Below are 15,076 nucleotides of genomic sequence, written 5' to 3' on the forward strand. Positions count from 1 at the left end.
TTCCTGCCTCAGCCTCCTGAGTCCTGGGGTTACATAACACCTGGCTCTGGCATGTTATTTTAACCCCCCCTTTCCATAACCCACCTCTGAGCAGGAAGAGGCTATGTGAGGGGTCTAAAGCCTTGTCCACACACCTGTCTGCCCCCTTTTCCTCTAGTGAGATCTTGAACCAAGTCAGGAGGGAATCCCAGTCCCCTTGCCTGCAGAGGAGCTCTGGGTGGGGGAGAGCAGACAGCCTGGGAACCGGTCTGCTAACCAGTTCAACCAGAGACTGGTTTCAACCCCGGGAGTTCAAAGGGAGCTGGGATGCCCAGCCTGCTATAGCCCTTAACCCTTTCTCTTGTGTGCCTTGGCAACGTCCAAATGGTGGCCCATACCGGAGAGGGGGTCTAAGCCTCTTTGGAAGATAAAACGGGTGGGAGAGGCTTTGGCGATGGTTCCAGAGTGCAACCAGACACTAAAGAGCTGGAAAACTGAGGAGAGAGGCTCCCGTGCGTCCCAATCCCAGACGTCCCTTGGGATTCCGTCCTCTAGCTTGGTGATCCCAGGAGGACCCTGGCTTCTGGGTGGATGCAGGGGCACTGGGATTGGGTTTCTGGGGTGATGAATATTCATCACCCTGAGCCAGCCTCTGCTTCTGTTTACTTAGCTGGGCGGGGCCGGGTTTCAGGTTCACCTTGACTCCTGGAGCCGCAGCACACGCAGCAAGCAGGTACCTGCTTCTGCACCTGTCTCTTTCACCTGCCCTGCAGCTGCTCCTACCCACCTCTCCCGGCTGAGTCTGGCCAGCGCGACACCCTGGAGACACCCTCTCCTCCTCCAGTCTCACCTGCCTGGTCAGCTCCTACACTCAACTCCTCTAGGGAAAGTCGCGTCTCCAGCCCATAGCAGTCCGGATTACAGGTACAGGCGGCAGGGACTGGTGGGTGGGGAAACCTAGACATAGGTTCTGGCCAGGGTTTCCCACTCATGCCTCCATGGTGGAAAAGCTCAGCAGACTCTGACTTCATGCAGTCTCACCTCACTGGACTCTTGGAGCAGGTCCAGGCCTCCAAAAGAATTCCTGCTGAGAAAGTTTCAATATGTATGTACATACACTCTTACTCAGCTCGAGACGGTCCCCTCGGGCCCACAACCTGGACCGTGCATGTGTCTGGCTATCTGGTAGAAACGTCTCCCACTTCCTGTCCAGTCTCATTCAGGGTAGTCGAGGGCCATTGGGGGCCTTACAGAGGGAGGGGAGCAGGTTCCACAATACAGAGCTGACTCCCTTCCTCTCTCCCCTGCACCTCCACCTCTGCCTCAGTCAATGGTTAACTTGGCCAACTCAGAAGGAGCTGGGCAAAACCCTTGAGAAAGTGCTCCAGTGGGGGTGATGAGACCTGTCTCGGGTGCGTATGAGTATGTCCTGGTGCTAGCCTCCCAAGGCAGGAGGTGGCCAATTGTCTCATAAAGGCCTTTCATGAGCCCTGGAGCTACACAAACAGCAGTTTGGAGCTGGCATCCTTGGGGCCTGATTTCCCTTATCCCACGATTGCAAGGCCTAGGGCAAGGGCCTAGCCCTGAACCTGGCATCTCTGAGCTGTGTGTTAGCATTAGCAGCTCTCACCACATGCAAGATCTGTGTTTCCAGCACCAGGTGCCCCCGCCCCCAACCCCTACCCCCCACCCCCATCCCTGGCTTTCCACTATCACTCATGGGCATGTGGCTAGAAACATTTTACTCTTTACAACTCTGGAGATCTGGGGCACTTACACACCATGGCGCTTCTTGGTTGGTTGGTTAGCTAGCTAGGTTTGGTTTGGTTTGAACCCAGGATCACACTCTGGAGGCCAGGCGGAACTCAAACTTATTAGGTAAATCAGGCTGACTTTGAACTCACTGGTCTCTTGCCTAAGAGATTACAAGTGTGTACCACCAGACCTGACTTATAACAACATGTTCTTTGTCTTTAGTCTCTCTCTCTCTCTCTCTCTCTCTCTCTCTCTCTCTCTCTCTCTCTCCCTCTCTCTCGTTTTTTAGAGACAGAGTTTCTCTGCGTAGCCCTGGCTGTCCTGGAACTCTCTCTGTAGACCAGGCTGGCCTCGAACTCAGAGAGCCACCAGCCTCTGCCTCATTCCTGAGTGCTGGGATGGATGGACTACACCTCTGCTGCCCTGGCAGACAAGTTCTTTACGTGGTCCTAACTGTTCTGGAGTTCTGTATGTGGAGCAAGCTGAACTTCAACTCCGAGATCCTGCTGTCTCTGCCCCCTGAGAGCTAGGATTAAAGGAGGGTGCCACCAGCCCAGGCAGATTTTATACTGTCTTCTGTGGGGACTAATGACTCTTGGAGCTGAGTTATTATGAAAAACAAAGAGTAATCCATAAATTTATGTTTTTCCAATTCAGATTTGCATAGGTTAGGCTTGCCTCCAGGGACAAACACTTTTGTTCAAGTGTTTAAGTGTCCTGGGCAGAGAGGACAAACAAAGGCCAGCAAAGAGCATCCTCAAGAGTTCAGGGTATTGTCTGGATGGTGGTGGCACATGCTTTTAATCCCAGCATCAGGAAGGCAGAGGATCTCCGTGAGTTCAAGTCCAGCCTGATAAAATCAAGTTCCAGGACAGCCAGGGATATTCTATTATACAGAGAAACCCTGTGTCAGAGAGGGGGCCGGGGGGAGGGAGGGGAAGAGGGAGGAAGGGAGGGAGAGAGAGAGAGAGTGAGTGTGTGTGTGTGTGTGTGTGTGTGTGTGTGTGTGTGTTCAGGGTACAAGTCCAGGTCGCAGGGCACCAAGGAAGGCACCAAACTGTTCTCATTTACCATCTTCTAGTCAGTTCCTTGTGACCTGCGTCTCCCTCTACTTGAAGGAGAGGTAGGCTCTGGGAATGCCATCTTGATATGCAGTACAAGTTGTTTAAATGGTTACATTTCAACTGCCATGGGCTGAAGTCCGTTTCCCAATGTAGGGCTAGGAGATCAGGTGCTTAGAGTAGATACAGGAACTGGACCAGCCATCCCTCCATTCTCCAAGCCTCTGGCAGCTTCCAGATGGGCAGTGCTAGGTGGGCCGTGCTGGGTTGGCAAGGCAGCCACTGAGTGGCCCTCTCGCCCTCCTTCCTTGCCCTCCCACAGCTCCTTCCAGTAACCCACTTTGGAACACCAAGTCCTGTGCAAGGCTGTGCTAAGCCCAGGCGAGGCACGCTGCCAAGACAAACCTCTCAGGCTGTCCCTTGGTGCTCTCAACTCTTCAGGTGCCTGGAAGTACCCTCCAGCCCTCTTCCCCGCTCCCCCATGCTCTAAGTAGGAGATCTCTTTTGAGCTTCTGTCACTTGAGCCCAGCTGAAGGGGTAGAGTGGGCAGTGGGCGTCTGCTTCCTGGATAAAGTAATAGGAGAGCCTCAGGGCTGGGGGGGGCAGTGTGCAGAGGGGCAGGAGACACCACAGGGACAGCAGCAAGAGGTGTTCAGCTTGTTTCAGCCTAGGCCAATGTCTTCCTTTTTTTTTTTTTTTTTTTCCTGAATTTGATGTGCTCTCCTCACCCCAAATACTCATATGCATTATGGGAATTATGGAAACAGAGCGCCAGAAGGGCAGAAAGCAGTACCCTATATTTCTTCTTCATTAAAAACAAACAAAAAGGGATGGAGAGATGGCTCAGCGGTTAAGAGCACTGACTACTCTTCCAGAGGTCCTGAGTTCAATACCCAGCAACCACATGGTGGCTCACAACCATCTATAATCGGATTTGATGCTTCTTCTGGTGTGGATATAGATAAAATAAAAATAAATCTTTAAAAACAAACAAACAGGGGTTGGGGATTTAGCTCAGTGGTAGAGCGCTTGCCTAGCAAGCGCAAGGCCCTGGGTTCGGTCCCCAGCTCCGAAAAAAAGAAAAAGAAAAACAAACAAACAAACAAAAAAAAAAACACCTACTATTCAATTTGCACCTTTCTTTCTGGTGATTTTATAAAAGGCATTGAAGACCATTAGGACTGGGGGATTTGGGCTGCAGAGACATTTCCTCAGTTAAGGGCACTGGCTGCTCTCTTCCAGAGGACCCGGGTTCGATTCCCAGTACCTACATGGCAAAAGCTCTATAACTTAGCTATGCCCCCTGGATTTTTCCATCATCAACTTTTAGAAAAAAATACATTTCCGTTTTGGTTTTTGTTTGAGACAGAGTCTCACTTCACAGCCTGGGCTGTTGGTCTAGAACTCACCATTATGAGACCTCCTTCCTAGAATTAGCCTAGTGCAGGCCTAGGTTCATAAGACCAGGCTGCTAACCTCTCCGGGCACGGAGCTGCCTTCCCTTATGTCAGTCACCTCTCTTGTAGAGGTTAGTTCCTCCAGGCGTCCGCCCCCTCTGCCTGTCTTCCATGCTGCAGACATTAGCAATGCCAGAGAGCTTCGTTCCCAGGCTGTCCTGTGGCTCATAAGCACAGGACAGGATAATTTGTGGGAATTAATAAAAGACGAGGCCTGGGTAGAGATTTCTCCAGGTCTGGACACATGGCTCATGAGTAGAGAAGCTTGGATTTCAACCCCCGGTCCCACCTTAGCCGTACAGTACAATCCATGAGGGTAGCATCTCACAGGCCCCACCACTGCCTTGTGAATCTTTACCTCTCTTCAGTCACCTGTGCTATGGCAGCCTGGTGGTGCACCAACGATTATCCCACCTCCTAAGTTTTGCTCTGTAAAGCAGGTCTACCTGTGTAGACGGGCAGTGGTGGTCAGGCTGAATGTCAGGGTTGCATGGGATGGATAAACACACTGAGACCTAGAGACGGAACTTGGCTAGACGTCAAGAGCCCAGGATTTCCCAGTGCTAAATGGCAGCAGCCCTCTCCTCAGGAAAGACTTGGTCATTACTGTTGGGAATGACGAATGGCTGGAACTATACCAAATTCTATTTCATTTTGTTATGCTTTTTATGCCCGTGTGACCTGTCAACGGTCTGCCAACACTGGGCAGTGGCGGGAAGGACTTGGTCATGGTGGCAAAGACCAGAATAAGTGTGGCTAGGCAAGGGGTTTCTCTAACCTGTATACTTGGAAGGACTTCAAAGCTCTCTCTGCTGCTTCGTGAGGCCATGGGGTAGGGTTATCTCATTGTCCCTCTGCCTAGCTCAGTGTCTTTTCTGTTCATGGCTGCTTTGAAAGCTCTTTTTCCAGCCCTTCTGTCCTACCTTCAATACATTTTCTTTCTTTCTTTTTTTTTTTTCGGAACTGGGGACCGAACCCAGGGCCTTGCGCTTGTTAGGCAAGCGCTCTACCACTGAGCTAAATCCCCAACCCCATATTTTCAATAGTTTTACTTTTTTTTTTTTTTTGGACAGGCCTTCACTATGTAGCCCAGGCTGGCCTCCATCCAGTTCACAACCCTTCCAGCTCAGCCTCTGTGCTGGGATCATAGGCGTTAACCAGCAATCCTGCCTCTATCTCTTAAAATATCCAGTAACTAGGAATGAGCCTAGACAGGGCTGGGCTATTTCCACCTACTGAGTTTGTCTCTCCCATATTTGGTCCAACAGAAAGCTCCGCCTTGGGTTTAGGAACCGCCATGACTGAGGTTGGTTGGTGGAAGCTGACCTTCCTCCGGAAAAAAAAATCCACTCCCAAAGTGCTCTACGAAATCCCCGACACCTATGCTCAAACAGAGGGAGGTGCAGAGCCCACAGGACCTGATGCAGGAGATCCTCACAGCGACTTTAACAGCCGCCTGGAGAAGATTGTGGACAAGAACACCAAAGGCAAGCATGTCAAAGTCTCCAACTCAGGCCGCTTCAAAGAGAAAAAAAGAGTCCGGGCCATGTTGGCAGAGAACCCCACCCTCTTTGATGACAGGGAGAACAAAGGACAATGAAGGCAGCGGAAGAAGACAATAGTGCCGCCCTGCTCCCTGCCACTGGTGGGGTCTGAGGCAGGAGCTTGCCACGCTGGCCTCTTTGGTCACAGCCACGGTGGTGGTTGATCCCTGCTGGCAGGAACACCCGGTTCTTAGGTTTGTATTTGTGTGCCCCAGTTTTATGAAGAGCCTCCTCCTCATGATCACATACAAAGGCACTCTGGGCCAGCATGAAAATCGTGACCTAGAAGTACTGCTTTCCTTGACACAGTGGCTTGGCTCACAGGGAGGTGGCATGGCACAGAATAGGCAGAGAACATGGTGGACTCCACCCATTCTTTCCCTGGGCCAGGGGGTCATGGGTGAATTTGAATCACTACTCCCTCTACTTTCACATCCGGTGACTGTTCCCTGGACCAATCCAAGGAGAGCAGAGTTTCCGGAAGTCACGTGACCTTGGTTTCCTTGGCGCCAGAGGCAGAGTTGTTAAACTTGAGATCACCTCTTAACTCAAGGAGCAAACTTCCTGGAACTTTGCTCCCAAGAGTGGAGGGGCGAAGGACACGGGCACTCCCTGGGGCGCTACTGAAGGCCAGACCAGAAATCCTCCTGAGTTCTTACCTTGACTACCACTTGTGTGGGTGCTGAATTACATACCCCCAAACTGAGGCCTCACTGGCCAGCCCAAGGGTCCAAACGGGAGGAGTGGATGGGTTTCCCCACTCCTTCCCTGATAGTATTTAAGATAGATGATCTCCAGGACTGAATCCTGGAGCCTTGAATTTTGTTGGAAAAGTAGATTTATTAGGAATAAACAAGGCTGTAGAACCCATGGTCTCGTTTACACTCTTATCTCACATGAATGCAGATGGATTTTCCACGCCCCTACCTTCATGTGAGTGGACCTTTTGGCCCTTCAAACTTTAGGAAGGAGCCCCTAAGTGTGACAGCGTGTTACTGTGTTAGTAATTCCATCATCAAACACAGCAGGGGAGAAAGACAACAGAGAGGCCGAGCGGGCTGTAAGAGTGGGGGCAGACCTTTGGTAACAGACCCAAAGTCTCCGACATTCTCAGGGGCTCAGTTTGGGACCTAGATTTAAACTCTGGTGCCACCATAATGAGGGTGGGAACATCAAAGAGAGACTTCTCTTTAGTCAGGTATGAGAGCGAATCTCTGTGACCTCAGCTCTCCAGGGGGTGGGAGCAGGATTGCAGGTTCAAAGGTCATCCTGGGGTATACAACAAGGCCCTATCTCAAGAAACACACCAAAAGCTCCTTCCTCAGGGCTGCAGACCGTTTCCTTCCTCCTCCTTTTCTTACAGGATGCTCCCATCCCGACTGCTTTAGTTTAAGGACTAGGAGAGAGTTCTCACCCTGTAATGTTAAGTCTTGTTCTTGCTCAAGCTACAGGGCCTGAGAACTGGAAAGAACCAAACCAAAACAAAACAAAAAAAAAAAAACAAAAAAACCCAAACAACCATAAAAACAAACAAACAAAAAACAAAAAAACCCACCATCCAAATCTTTGGAGCTCATGTTGGGACCAGGGAAAGAGCAAGGTGGCTATTCTGCTATGTGGTCCAGCAGTTTTTGGGTCAACTCTTCAAAGTGTGCTGGGACACCCCACCCTAGGGAGCTGTTGCTGAGGAAGTCTATTGCCAAGACAAACATACCTATACAAGGGGACCTTTGTTAGGTGCCTCGCCCAGGCCAGGGGATAAGGGAGGCAGACCAGGGGCTGAACAGAAAGTAGACTCAATGCCCTGCCTTTACCTTGGCCTTTGCACCCTTCCCTTCTCCCCAGAACTTTCTGGGTCTCACTACTCAGTTCATAAGGTCCCCCAGAAGGAGCTGAGACGTCCCTCAATCTTACAACTTTGCTGTTAGCTACCTTGTCCATTGCTTATGACAGTGTCTTTCTAATCCCCCATCACCGAGGCAAGTACTCTTCCAGCTAGGGTCAGAGACATCAGGCACTTGGCTAAAGAGAGCTGCTCTGTTTGTATGAACCACTATGCCCTGCCCACCCAGCACCTTCTATTCTTGAATGTCACTTGTCTGTTGGTGTGGCACGGGCAGGAACTATCGGTTATCGTGTACAGAATGGGACTGGGATGAGGCAAGAAAGTTTGTCTTGGGCCACTGGGAGGTGACTGTCACCAAGGGGAATGTACAGGCTTTGGAACCAATGGGAGAGCGCCAACCTAGGTTAGCCCATCGGCTGGGTGTCCTCTAGGATCTACATCATAGGTCCCTTTCGCAACAGCCTATCCCAAGATTACTTAACCTCAGGTAGGGAATGAAGATGGGTACTAGGCATAGATTCATTTGTTTTGCTTAAGGCAGGAGCTCTCACTGCAGCCCAGGTTGGCTTGCAACTCACTTTGTAGCCCAGACTGACCTCAAACACACTACAGTCCTCCCAATCCTGCCTCCCAAGTGTTGGGATTACAGGCAGGATGATCTATGCTGCCTGGCTTCTATCTTTTACACATGCTAGAGAAATACTCTACTGCTATGCTGTATCCCAAACACTTCCTTTCATGGGCTCCCTGGTCTCTAAACTTTTTATATGCAGCACCAGAGTCCCAGAAAGATCTCTGCAAGAATCTTCCAGGGAGACAGTGCATGTCCCCTAAATTGGAGGCCTGGATGGCGAGAGAGATCCAGCTGCCCCAGGGAGTCCCAAGCAAGGCAGCTGCACACTTGTAGGAGCCGCTAGGAGGAGGAACTGAGAGTGTAAATATGGGCAGGAGACGGGGAGAGGCTACCACAGTTTCACTGGGAAGCAACCCAAGCGGAGGGAGGGGGAGGCACAGAGGCTGCCCGATACTGGCCACCACTGCCCAGTAAGGGACAAGCCACTGTGCTCCCCCTGCTGGATCCAAGCAGAAGAGGCCTGTAAATTGACTCCCCAACTATCCTGTCTGCTGTGGTGCAGGTTAAACATTAATATCACATACGGCTGACAAGTTTTTATTACACACTTGTACACTGGGACTGACAGCTGAGATCACACTGCAAAAGTCTGGGGGGGGGCACACACAGCCCCCTAACAGCGATGGGGTACAACACTTCTCATCAACTCATCTACATATACTAATAAAGTCACAGTCCATGGCATGTCAGCAAAAGGGGTGAGGTAGGTGTGAGGGTGCCTGGTCGATGGCCACAGGGTCAATGTCCTTCCTGGACCCAGGCTTACATGGGGGAACAACACAGGACAGAGTTGCCTTGGGAGAAGCTTTTGTCAGTGACAGAGGCTGAAGCACACAGCCACAAAGTCAAAAGAAGACAGGAGTCCAGAGTAACAAGTTCAAGGCCAACCAGAACATATAATGGTTTGTCTGAGTCACAGCAAACATGGTCTGGCTCCTTTCCATAGCCAGCGAGCCCTTGTATATCTGCGGCCTGATTAGTCTGTTACTGGAAACAGAGTTAGACCAGCTGCAGCTCCCAAGACGGGCGTCCCCCCAAACCAGGAGCAAAATCAAGGGAATAATTATGAGACTCTTTGCTACTTGTGACTCTCTACAACACTACTGCGCTCTGTTCCAGCCACTAAACCGATCCCGAGTTCAGAGAACTTGAGGGTGAGTCCTGGAGAAATGCAGGTAGAAGGGTTAACAAAGGCAATGGGCTTCTTAAAAACAGGACTAGAACTGGGCCTGGTGGCACAAGCCTATAATCACTGCTACTCAAGGGACTGAGGGGAGGAACTCAAAGCCAAGACTTGTCTGGGATGTATACACAGTGAGTTCAGGGCCAGACTAAGCAACTTAGTCTTAAAATAAAAGGTAGTAAGAAAAAATGCTGGGACTTTATCTCAGTGGTAAAGTGTTACCTAGTGTGAGCGAGGTTTAAACCCAATGTCTCACATACACACACACACACAGAAGGTATACCTGGCTTCCATTTTTTTCCTTCCCTTCCCCCACTCTTCCCTATGATGATCCCCCAACATTCTGGAGTCCAGTGTCAAGGTGCAAGTCTCTCATACACCCAGTCTTCCTCCCCGTGGTGGGTCATGGGTCCCAGAGGGGAGTCTCCTGTTGCCAGGCCTCGACGGAAGACAATACGGTCATGCAGGCGGTTGGTTTGGCCTTGCCAGAACTCCATCACTTGGGGATATAGGATGTAGCCACCCCTATGGGAAGAAGCAGAGGTTTACTGTGCCCACCTCCCCTCTGACCCCCAAGCTCTCTTGCAGGGAGCTCCTGGGATACAACTGAGGGCTTCTCAGAAAACAATATCTATAATTCCACAGACAGGGCCACAGGGTCCCTTTCTGGATGGTCACCAAGATAGGTATCACTTACCAGTACTCTGGCTTGGGCACCTCTTGTTCGCGGTAGAGCTGCCCCAGTTCCTCATTTTTCTTTCTCAGGTACTGTTCAAAGAAGAAGAGAGAGGAAGAGCCAGGCACGGGAAATGATCCACTTAAGGACTTACAAACATAGGCTCTGGGGCAGGAGCCAGGCCGGGTGTTAGTGACAGGGGATGATGAAAGTAGACTGAGGACTGGTCAAGAGGAGGGCAGACAGAGGAGGCCTGTTTCCCATCATCCCCTGCTCCTCTCCCCTAGGGACATCATCCTTTTCTGGGAGTTTGACAGGACCCTGGCAACTCCTGGAGACAGCCTCTGGGGATGAGCTAAAGGCCTGGCTCATCAAGAGGTTCACACAGGAGCCCTATTTACCTCCCGATCGGGGATCACAGAACTCTGGCGACTGACCACAGCCCCAATCTGGCTGCTCTTGGGCCGGGAATGGAAGTAGTTCTCAGCCTCCTTCTCCGGCAGTTTCTTCACTGGGCCTTCCACACGCACCTGTTCGTGGATGAACCTGGCTAGGTGATGTTTGACACTACTAACCCTTTCTACCAGCACAGGTCCCGTTTCTCGCCGTTCTATCAGCTGCCCCAACACTCCCAGCCCCAACTAGACTCTCTGAAAGCTCTGTGAGAGGCAGAGTGGACAGGCCTAGGCAGAATAGGATTTCTTCATTCATTTTTAAATTCACCCCTGCCCACCTAGCCCACTGGAAGTCTTCATGGGGACGGTCACTCACCTGACGGTTCAGGGGCTCCCAATAGAAGACAAGAGAGGCAAAGGGGTTAGAGTCCTGGAAACAAGAGAAAAGCCATAGGTACCATGGGAAATCAACACTTCCTGCACGTAGGAGGAAGGTGCAAGATTCCCTGGATACCATCAACAGATGCAGTCACTGTTACATCTCTTTCAAACCCTCAAAGGCGAGCCTCCTGTGACACACCTGAAGTCAGGCCCTCAGGGGCTAAGTAACATGCAGAATTTTACACAGCCAGTGGTAGAGCTGGGTGTAAGCCAGGTTAACTCCAGTGTGAGGCTCGGCCATTCCAATCACCATAATTGTGGTTTTGAAGATTTCTGTTTTTGTTTTTGGCACAGGGTCCTACTCTGTAGCGTAGACTGCCTTAAATTTGTGCTAATCCTCCTGCCTCAGCCTCCTCGAATACCGGGGAGGCATGAACCACCACACCCAGCTCACACATGGGTTTTGAGAGTCGATGTGAAATGCACCTTGGCGTGGCTTGACCAAATGCATGTGAAATGCCAACTCCTGTATACCTTACAACAGGTGTTGGGGACAAAACAGATTAAAGTGGCAACCTTTGCTCAATAGAGCTTACGGTGTAGCAGAGGGGACAAGTGTCAATCATGTAATCAAGTAAACAGATGCATGACTGGAAACAAAAAAATACAAAATACATATGTACGTGTGTGTGTGTGTGTGTGTGTGTATGTGTGTACACGCACACAAAGCGATGCTGTAAGGTGCACCGCTGGCAGACAGTGCCAGGTGCCAGCACAGTGTTAGGTAAGGAAGGCTTCTCTAACGTGGGACCTCACAGACCTGAAGGAACAGGTGCTGATTGGGTAGCAGACATGGAGGTGGGCGTGGTTTATACATTCACAATGCAAAGGCCTGGACTCCCTGGGAGGGATCCTGAGCAGGGATGATGTAAGCCAGGGCCGAGGCTAGCCCTGTCCACCCTGGGAGGATTTACCCTGACCCTCACCAGCTCTTTCCCCTTCCGACTCTCGTAGTTAGTGAAGAAGCGGAAGCCATCCTTGCCAAAGCCCTTCAGCAGCAGCATGCGGGCAGAGGGTTTTCCGTCTCTGGGGGCACAGCAGAGCACCAGGTCAGAACCCATTCCAGTGTTCTCACCCCCTGAGCAGCCCCTTCAGCCACGCCCCTTTATCACGGCAAATATCAACTGTGTAAATCACGTAAACAAACGCGTGGACATAAACTGAAAAGGAAAAAAGGCAGAGAGTTGAGCTGTGGGGTCCAATGCCCTCAAACAATGCCCTTGGGAACTTGTCCAGGAGGTATAAGCGTGATATCCCCCTAAGGGATGTATGGCGCACTGCTCTAACCACTGTGTGATTGTTTTTGGAAGACAGAGGTTTTAGGGAGGCAATGAAAATTAAATGTGGTCCGTGGGGTGGGACTCTCTCTAATCCAGTAAGACTGGTGTCTTTGTAAGGAGAGAGAGAGAGAGAGAGAGAGAGAGAGAGAGAGAGAGAGAGAGAGAGAGAGAGAGAGGAGAAGAAGAAGAAGAAGAAGAAGAAGAAGAAGAAGAAGAAGAAGAAGAAGAAGAAGAAGAAGAGGAGGAGGAGGAGGAGGAGGAGGAGGAGGAGGAGGAGGAGGAGGAGGAGGAAGAAGAAGAAGAAGAAGAAGAAGAAGAAGAAGAAGAAGAAGAAGAAGAAGAAGAAGAAGAAGAAGAAGAAGAAGAAGAAGACGATGACGACAGAGTGGGTGGTCTCTCAAAGGTCACTTGAGAACACAGTGAGGGGGCGGCTATCTTCAGAGGCATCACCAGACATCACCCTTGATAACTACTTGCTCTTGGACTTCTAGCCTCCCGAAGTGTGACTTCTGGCACCTAAGCCACCTAGCCCATAAACCTTTGCCATGACACTGATGAAAACCTTGTTAATGCTGGAAGAGACTTGACCAACGACAACACATCGAACCAATGGATCTCGCAAAGGTGCACGGTCCTCTGCTCAGAGCCCTGAGTAACAGAGAGTGTCAAAGCCCCATCTTGATACCTGGTGCTTTAGTGAGAAGGGACAAGAGAAGCTGAGTAAGAGCCTACCTAACCTTAGAGATTTCTCAGAGGGTAAGACTGATTGGTAAATCCCACGCTAGGTTTCAAGAGAGGGAACAGGGCCTCAGGGGCAGAACCAGCAGATTTAGCTCCAAAGGGGAAGACAGGGCTTGAGCAGATAGGAGTCTGAGGGGGACCAAGGGTTGTGAGTGGATAAATCAGTGATCAAGATGTGTAAGTGTATAAGGAACTGCATCTCATCACTAGAGAGTACGCAGTGATCTGGCTTCGGTTTACCAGTTATCGAGTGGTTTACTGGGGCTCAGAGAAGACTATGGCTTTAATAACGGGACTGAAGATAGAATAATGTTGAGAGCACCTAATTTGGGTCTCTCCAAGGCCATCTGGAGCCACCCACACAGGGACCCCTGGCTGTGCATACCTGGTGCAGGTAGCCAGACACATAGCATTGGCTTCTCCTATATCTGGACATTGAACAGCCTCCTCGAACCAGGAAGCAAACTGCTTCATGGGATCCAGAGAGGTCAGATGAGCCTCCTCAAATGCCTAGAAAGAGAATTTGACTTCATTGAATGAGCATACAATGTTTACTTCGTGCCTGGTAATGGCTTGAGGTGCTTTTCAAATGTAAATGCATTTAGCCTTCCTAGAGAAGACCTTGAGAAAGAAAAAACAAACAAAACACTAGCCAGGAAGTAGGTTCTGTGGCCATTTACAGACGATGAAACAGGTATAAAATGGCCTGAAAGTCTGAGTCTCCTAACAAGGGAGGGATGAACCAGGGATGGTGGGTGCTGAAGTACCTGTGGGTCACCTCATTTTTATGAAGTAATTCTAAGGTTTCACGAAAGCCTACATTTCAGTCAAACACTCCTGCAAATGTTCACGAACAAGCACTGTAATTCTGGACCTCAGTTCTGAACCTGATCTCTTGGTCCCTGACCTGAGGAGGGAGAAGACACCCCCCCCCCCGCCCCCGGTGAGGGGAATGCTGACGGAGATTAAAATGAAGAGCTTCCAGGTTAGCTTTGAACTCACTGTGTAGCAGAAGGACCCTGAACTCTGGATTCACCATGCCTAGTTCATTTGGAGCTAAGGGTAGAATCCAGAACCCTCCTGTACACTAGGCAAGACTACCAAACTGAGATACAAGCCCACCTTCCACTCCTTTATTATTGTATACCACATTTATGATTGTTTTAAGCATTTTACAAATGCCTAACTACAGGCTGGTGAGATGGCTCAGCAGGTAAAGGCATCTGCCACCAAACCAGACGACCTGAGTTCATTCCTGGTGACCTACGTGATGGAAGGAAAAAACAACTCCTAAAAGTTGTTCCCTGACGTACATGTACAAACACATGCACACTCTAAACGTATAAAAACAGAAAAATTAGAAAACCCCCTAAACCCACAGAATCCTTGTGAAGTAAGTATTATCACTTTACAGGTGAGTAAACTGAGGCCCAGAGAGCATAAATTGCCCGTGACGATAAAATCAGAAAAGGGCTGGGTTCCAACACAGGGGGGCTCTGAAGTCAGTATCCACTATCAGTACCACTGCAACAAAGGACCTATGAGTACATGTTAATCCGCGTTTCCCCTGAGGCCCTCCCCAGTGGTTTTCTCTGAAACCTCCTTCTCCCATCAGGGTGACCTCTAAATCCTGTTGCCTTGTAAGTGGCCCCTGAGACCACAGGCGCTCCTCCAACCCTTTGGTAGATGATTTAGGGACACCCCCTTTCCGTGTCCCGGCGGCAGCACCTCTCGGTCCCCGCGGTAACTCTTGCGCATCGGTCCCAGGTCCATGACAGCACCCCGACAGCACAGGTGACGGAAGTAGCCGGGCCACTTCGCAGGTCTCCTGAACGTCACAGTGACGCTCAGCAGCCCGCAGGTCATGTAAGCAGTCGGCCACGTGACCTAGCGTCGCCTGGGTTCCTCTGGGTTCGGAACCAATTGCTCAGCCTGTGTGTCTAGCCTGGGAAGGAAGAATTTGCCAGTGGCCCAGACAAGCTACTAAGTCCTAAGTTGTCGGAACCAAGGTGCCCAGGATCAGCCAATAGCTGTCCAGGACCAGAGCACGGCTATAGATGCGCGGAGAGTTCATTGGTTTGAGT

General features: G+C 50.5%; 2 protein-coding genes across 2 annotated transcripts; one reads left to right on the top strand and one right to left on the bottom strand.

Moving 5' to 3' along the window:
- Positions 1-700: 700 nt before the first annotated feature.
- Prr15l (proline rich 15-like) lies at positions 701-6,666 on the top strand. Its single transcript, NM_001398943.1, has 2 exons — positions 701-903; positions 5,521-6,666. Exon 2 carries the CDS (start codon positions 5,550-5,552, stop codon positions 5,850-5,852), a length of 303 nt encoding a protein of 100 aa, NP_001385872.1. The 5' UTR covers positions 701-903; positions 5,521-5,549; the 3' UTR covers positions 5,853-6,666.
- A 2,131-nt stretch (positions 6,667-8,797) lies between these two features.
- On the bottom strand, positions 8,798-14,990 carry Pnpo (pyridoxamine 5'-phosphate oxidase). The gene is given in 7 exon segments (NM_022601.4): positions 8,798-9,984; positions 10,157-10,227; positions 10,537-10,665; positions 10,907-10,960; positions 11,898-11,997; positions 13,378-13,502; positions 14,721-14,990. Coding segments are annotated over 7 exon segments (786 nt in total). The 5' UTR covers positions 14,859-14,990; the 3' UTR covers positions 8,798-9,815.
- Positions 14,991-15,076: the final 86 nt, after the last annotated feature.

The sequence above is a fragment of the Rattus norvegicus genome, chromosome 10, assembly GCF_021556685.1.
Source record: "Rattus norvegicus strain SHRSP/BbbUtx chromosome 10, alternate assembly SHRSP_T2T, whole genome shotgun sequence".
Taxonomy (NCBI): Eukaryota; Metazoa; Chordata; class Mammalia; order Rodentia; family Muridae; genus Rattus; species Rattus norvegicus.

Bases quoted from the DNA above. Each gene is read 5' to 3' on its own strand.
- Prr15l (NM_001398943.1), top strand. From the start codon at position 5,550: ATGACTGAGGTTGGTTGGTGGAAGCTGACCTTCCTCCGGAAAAAAAAA.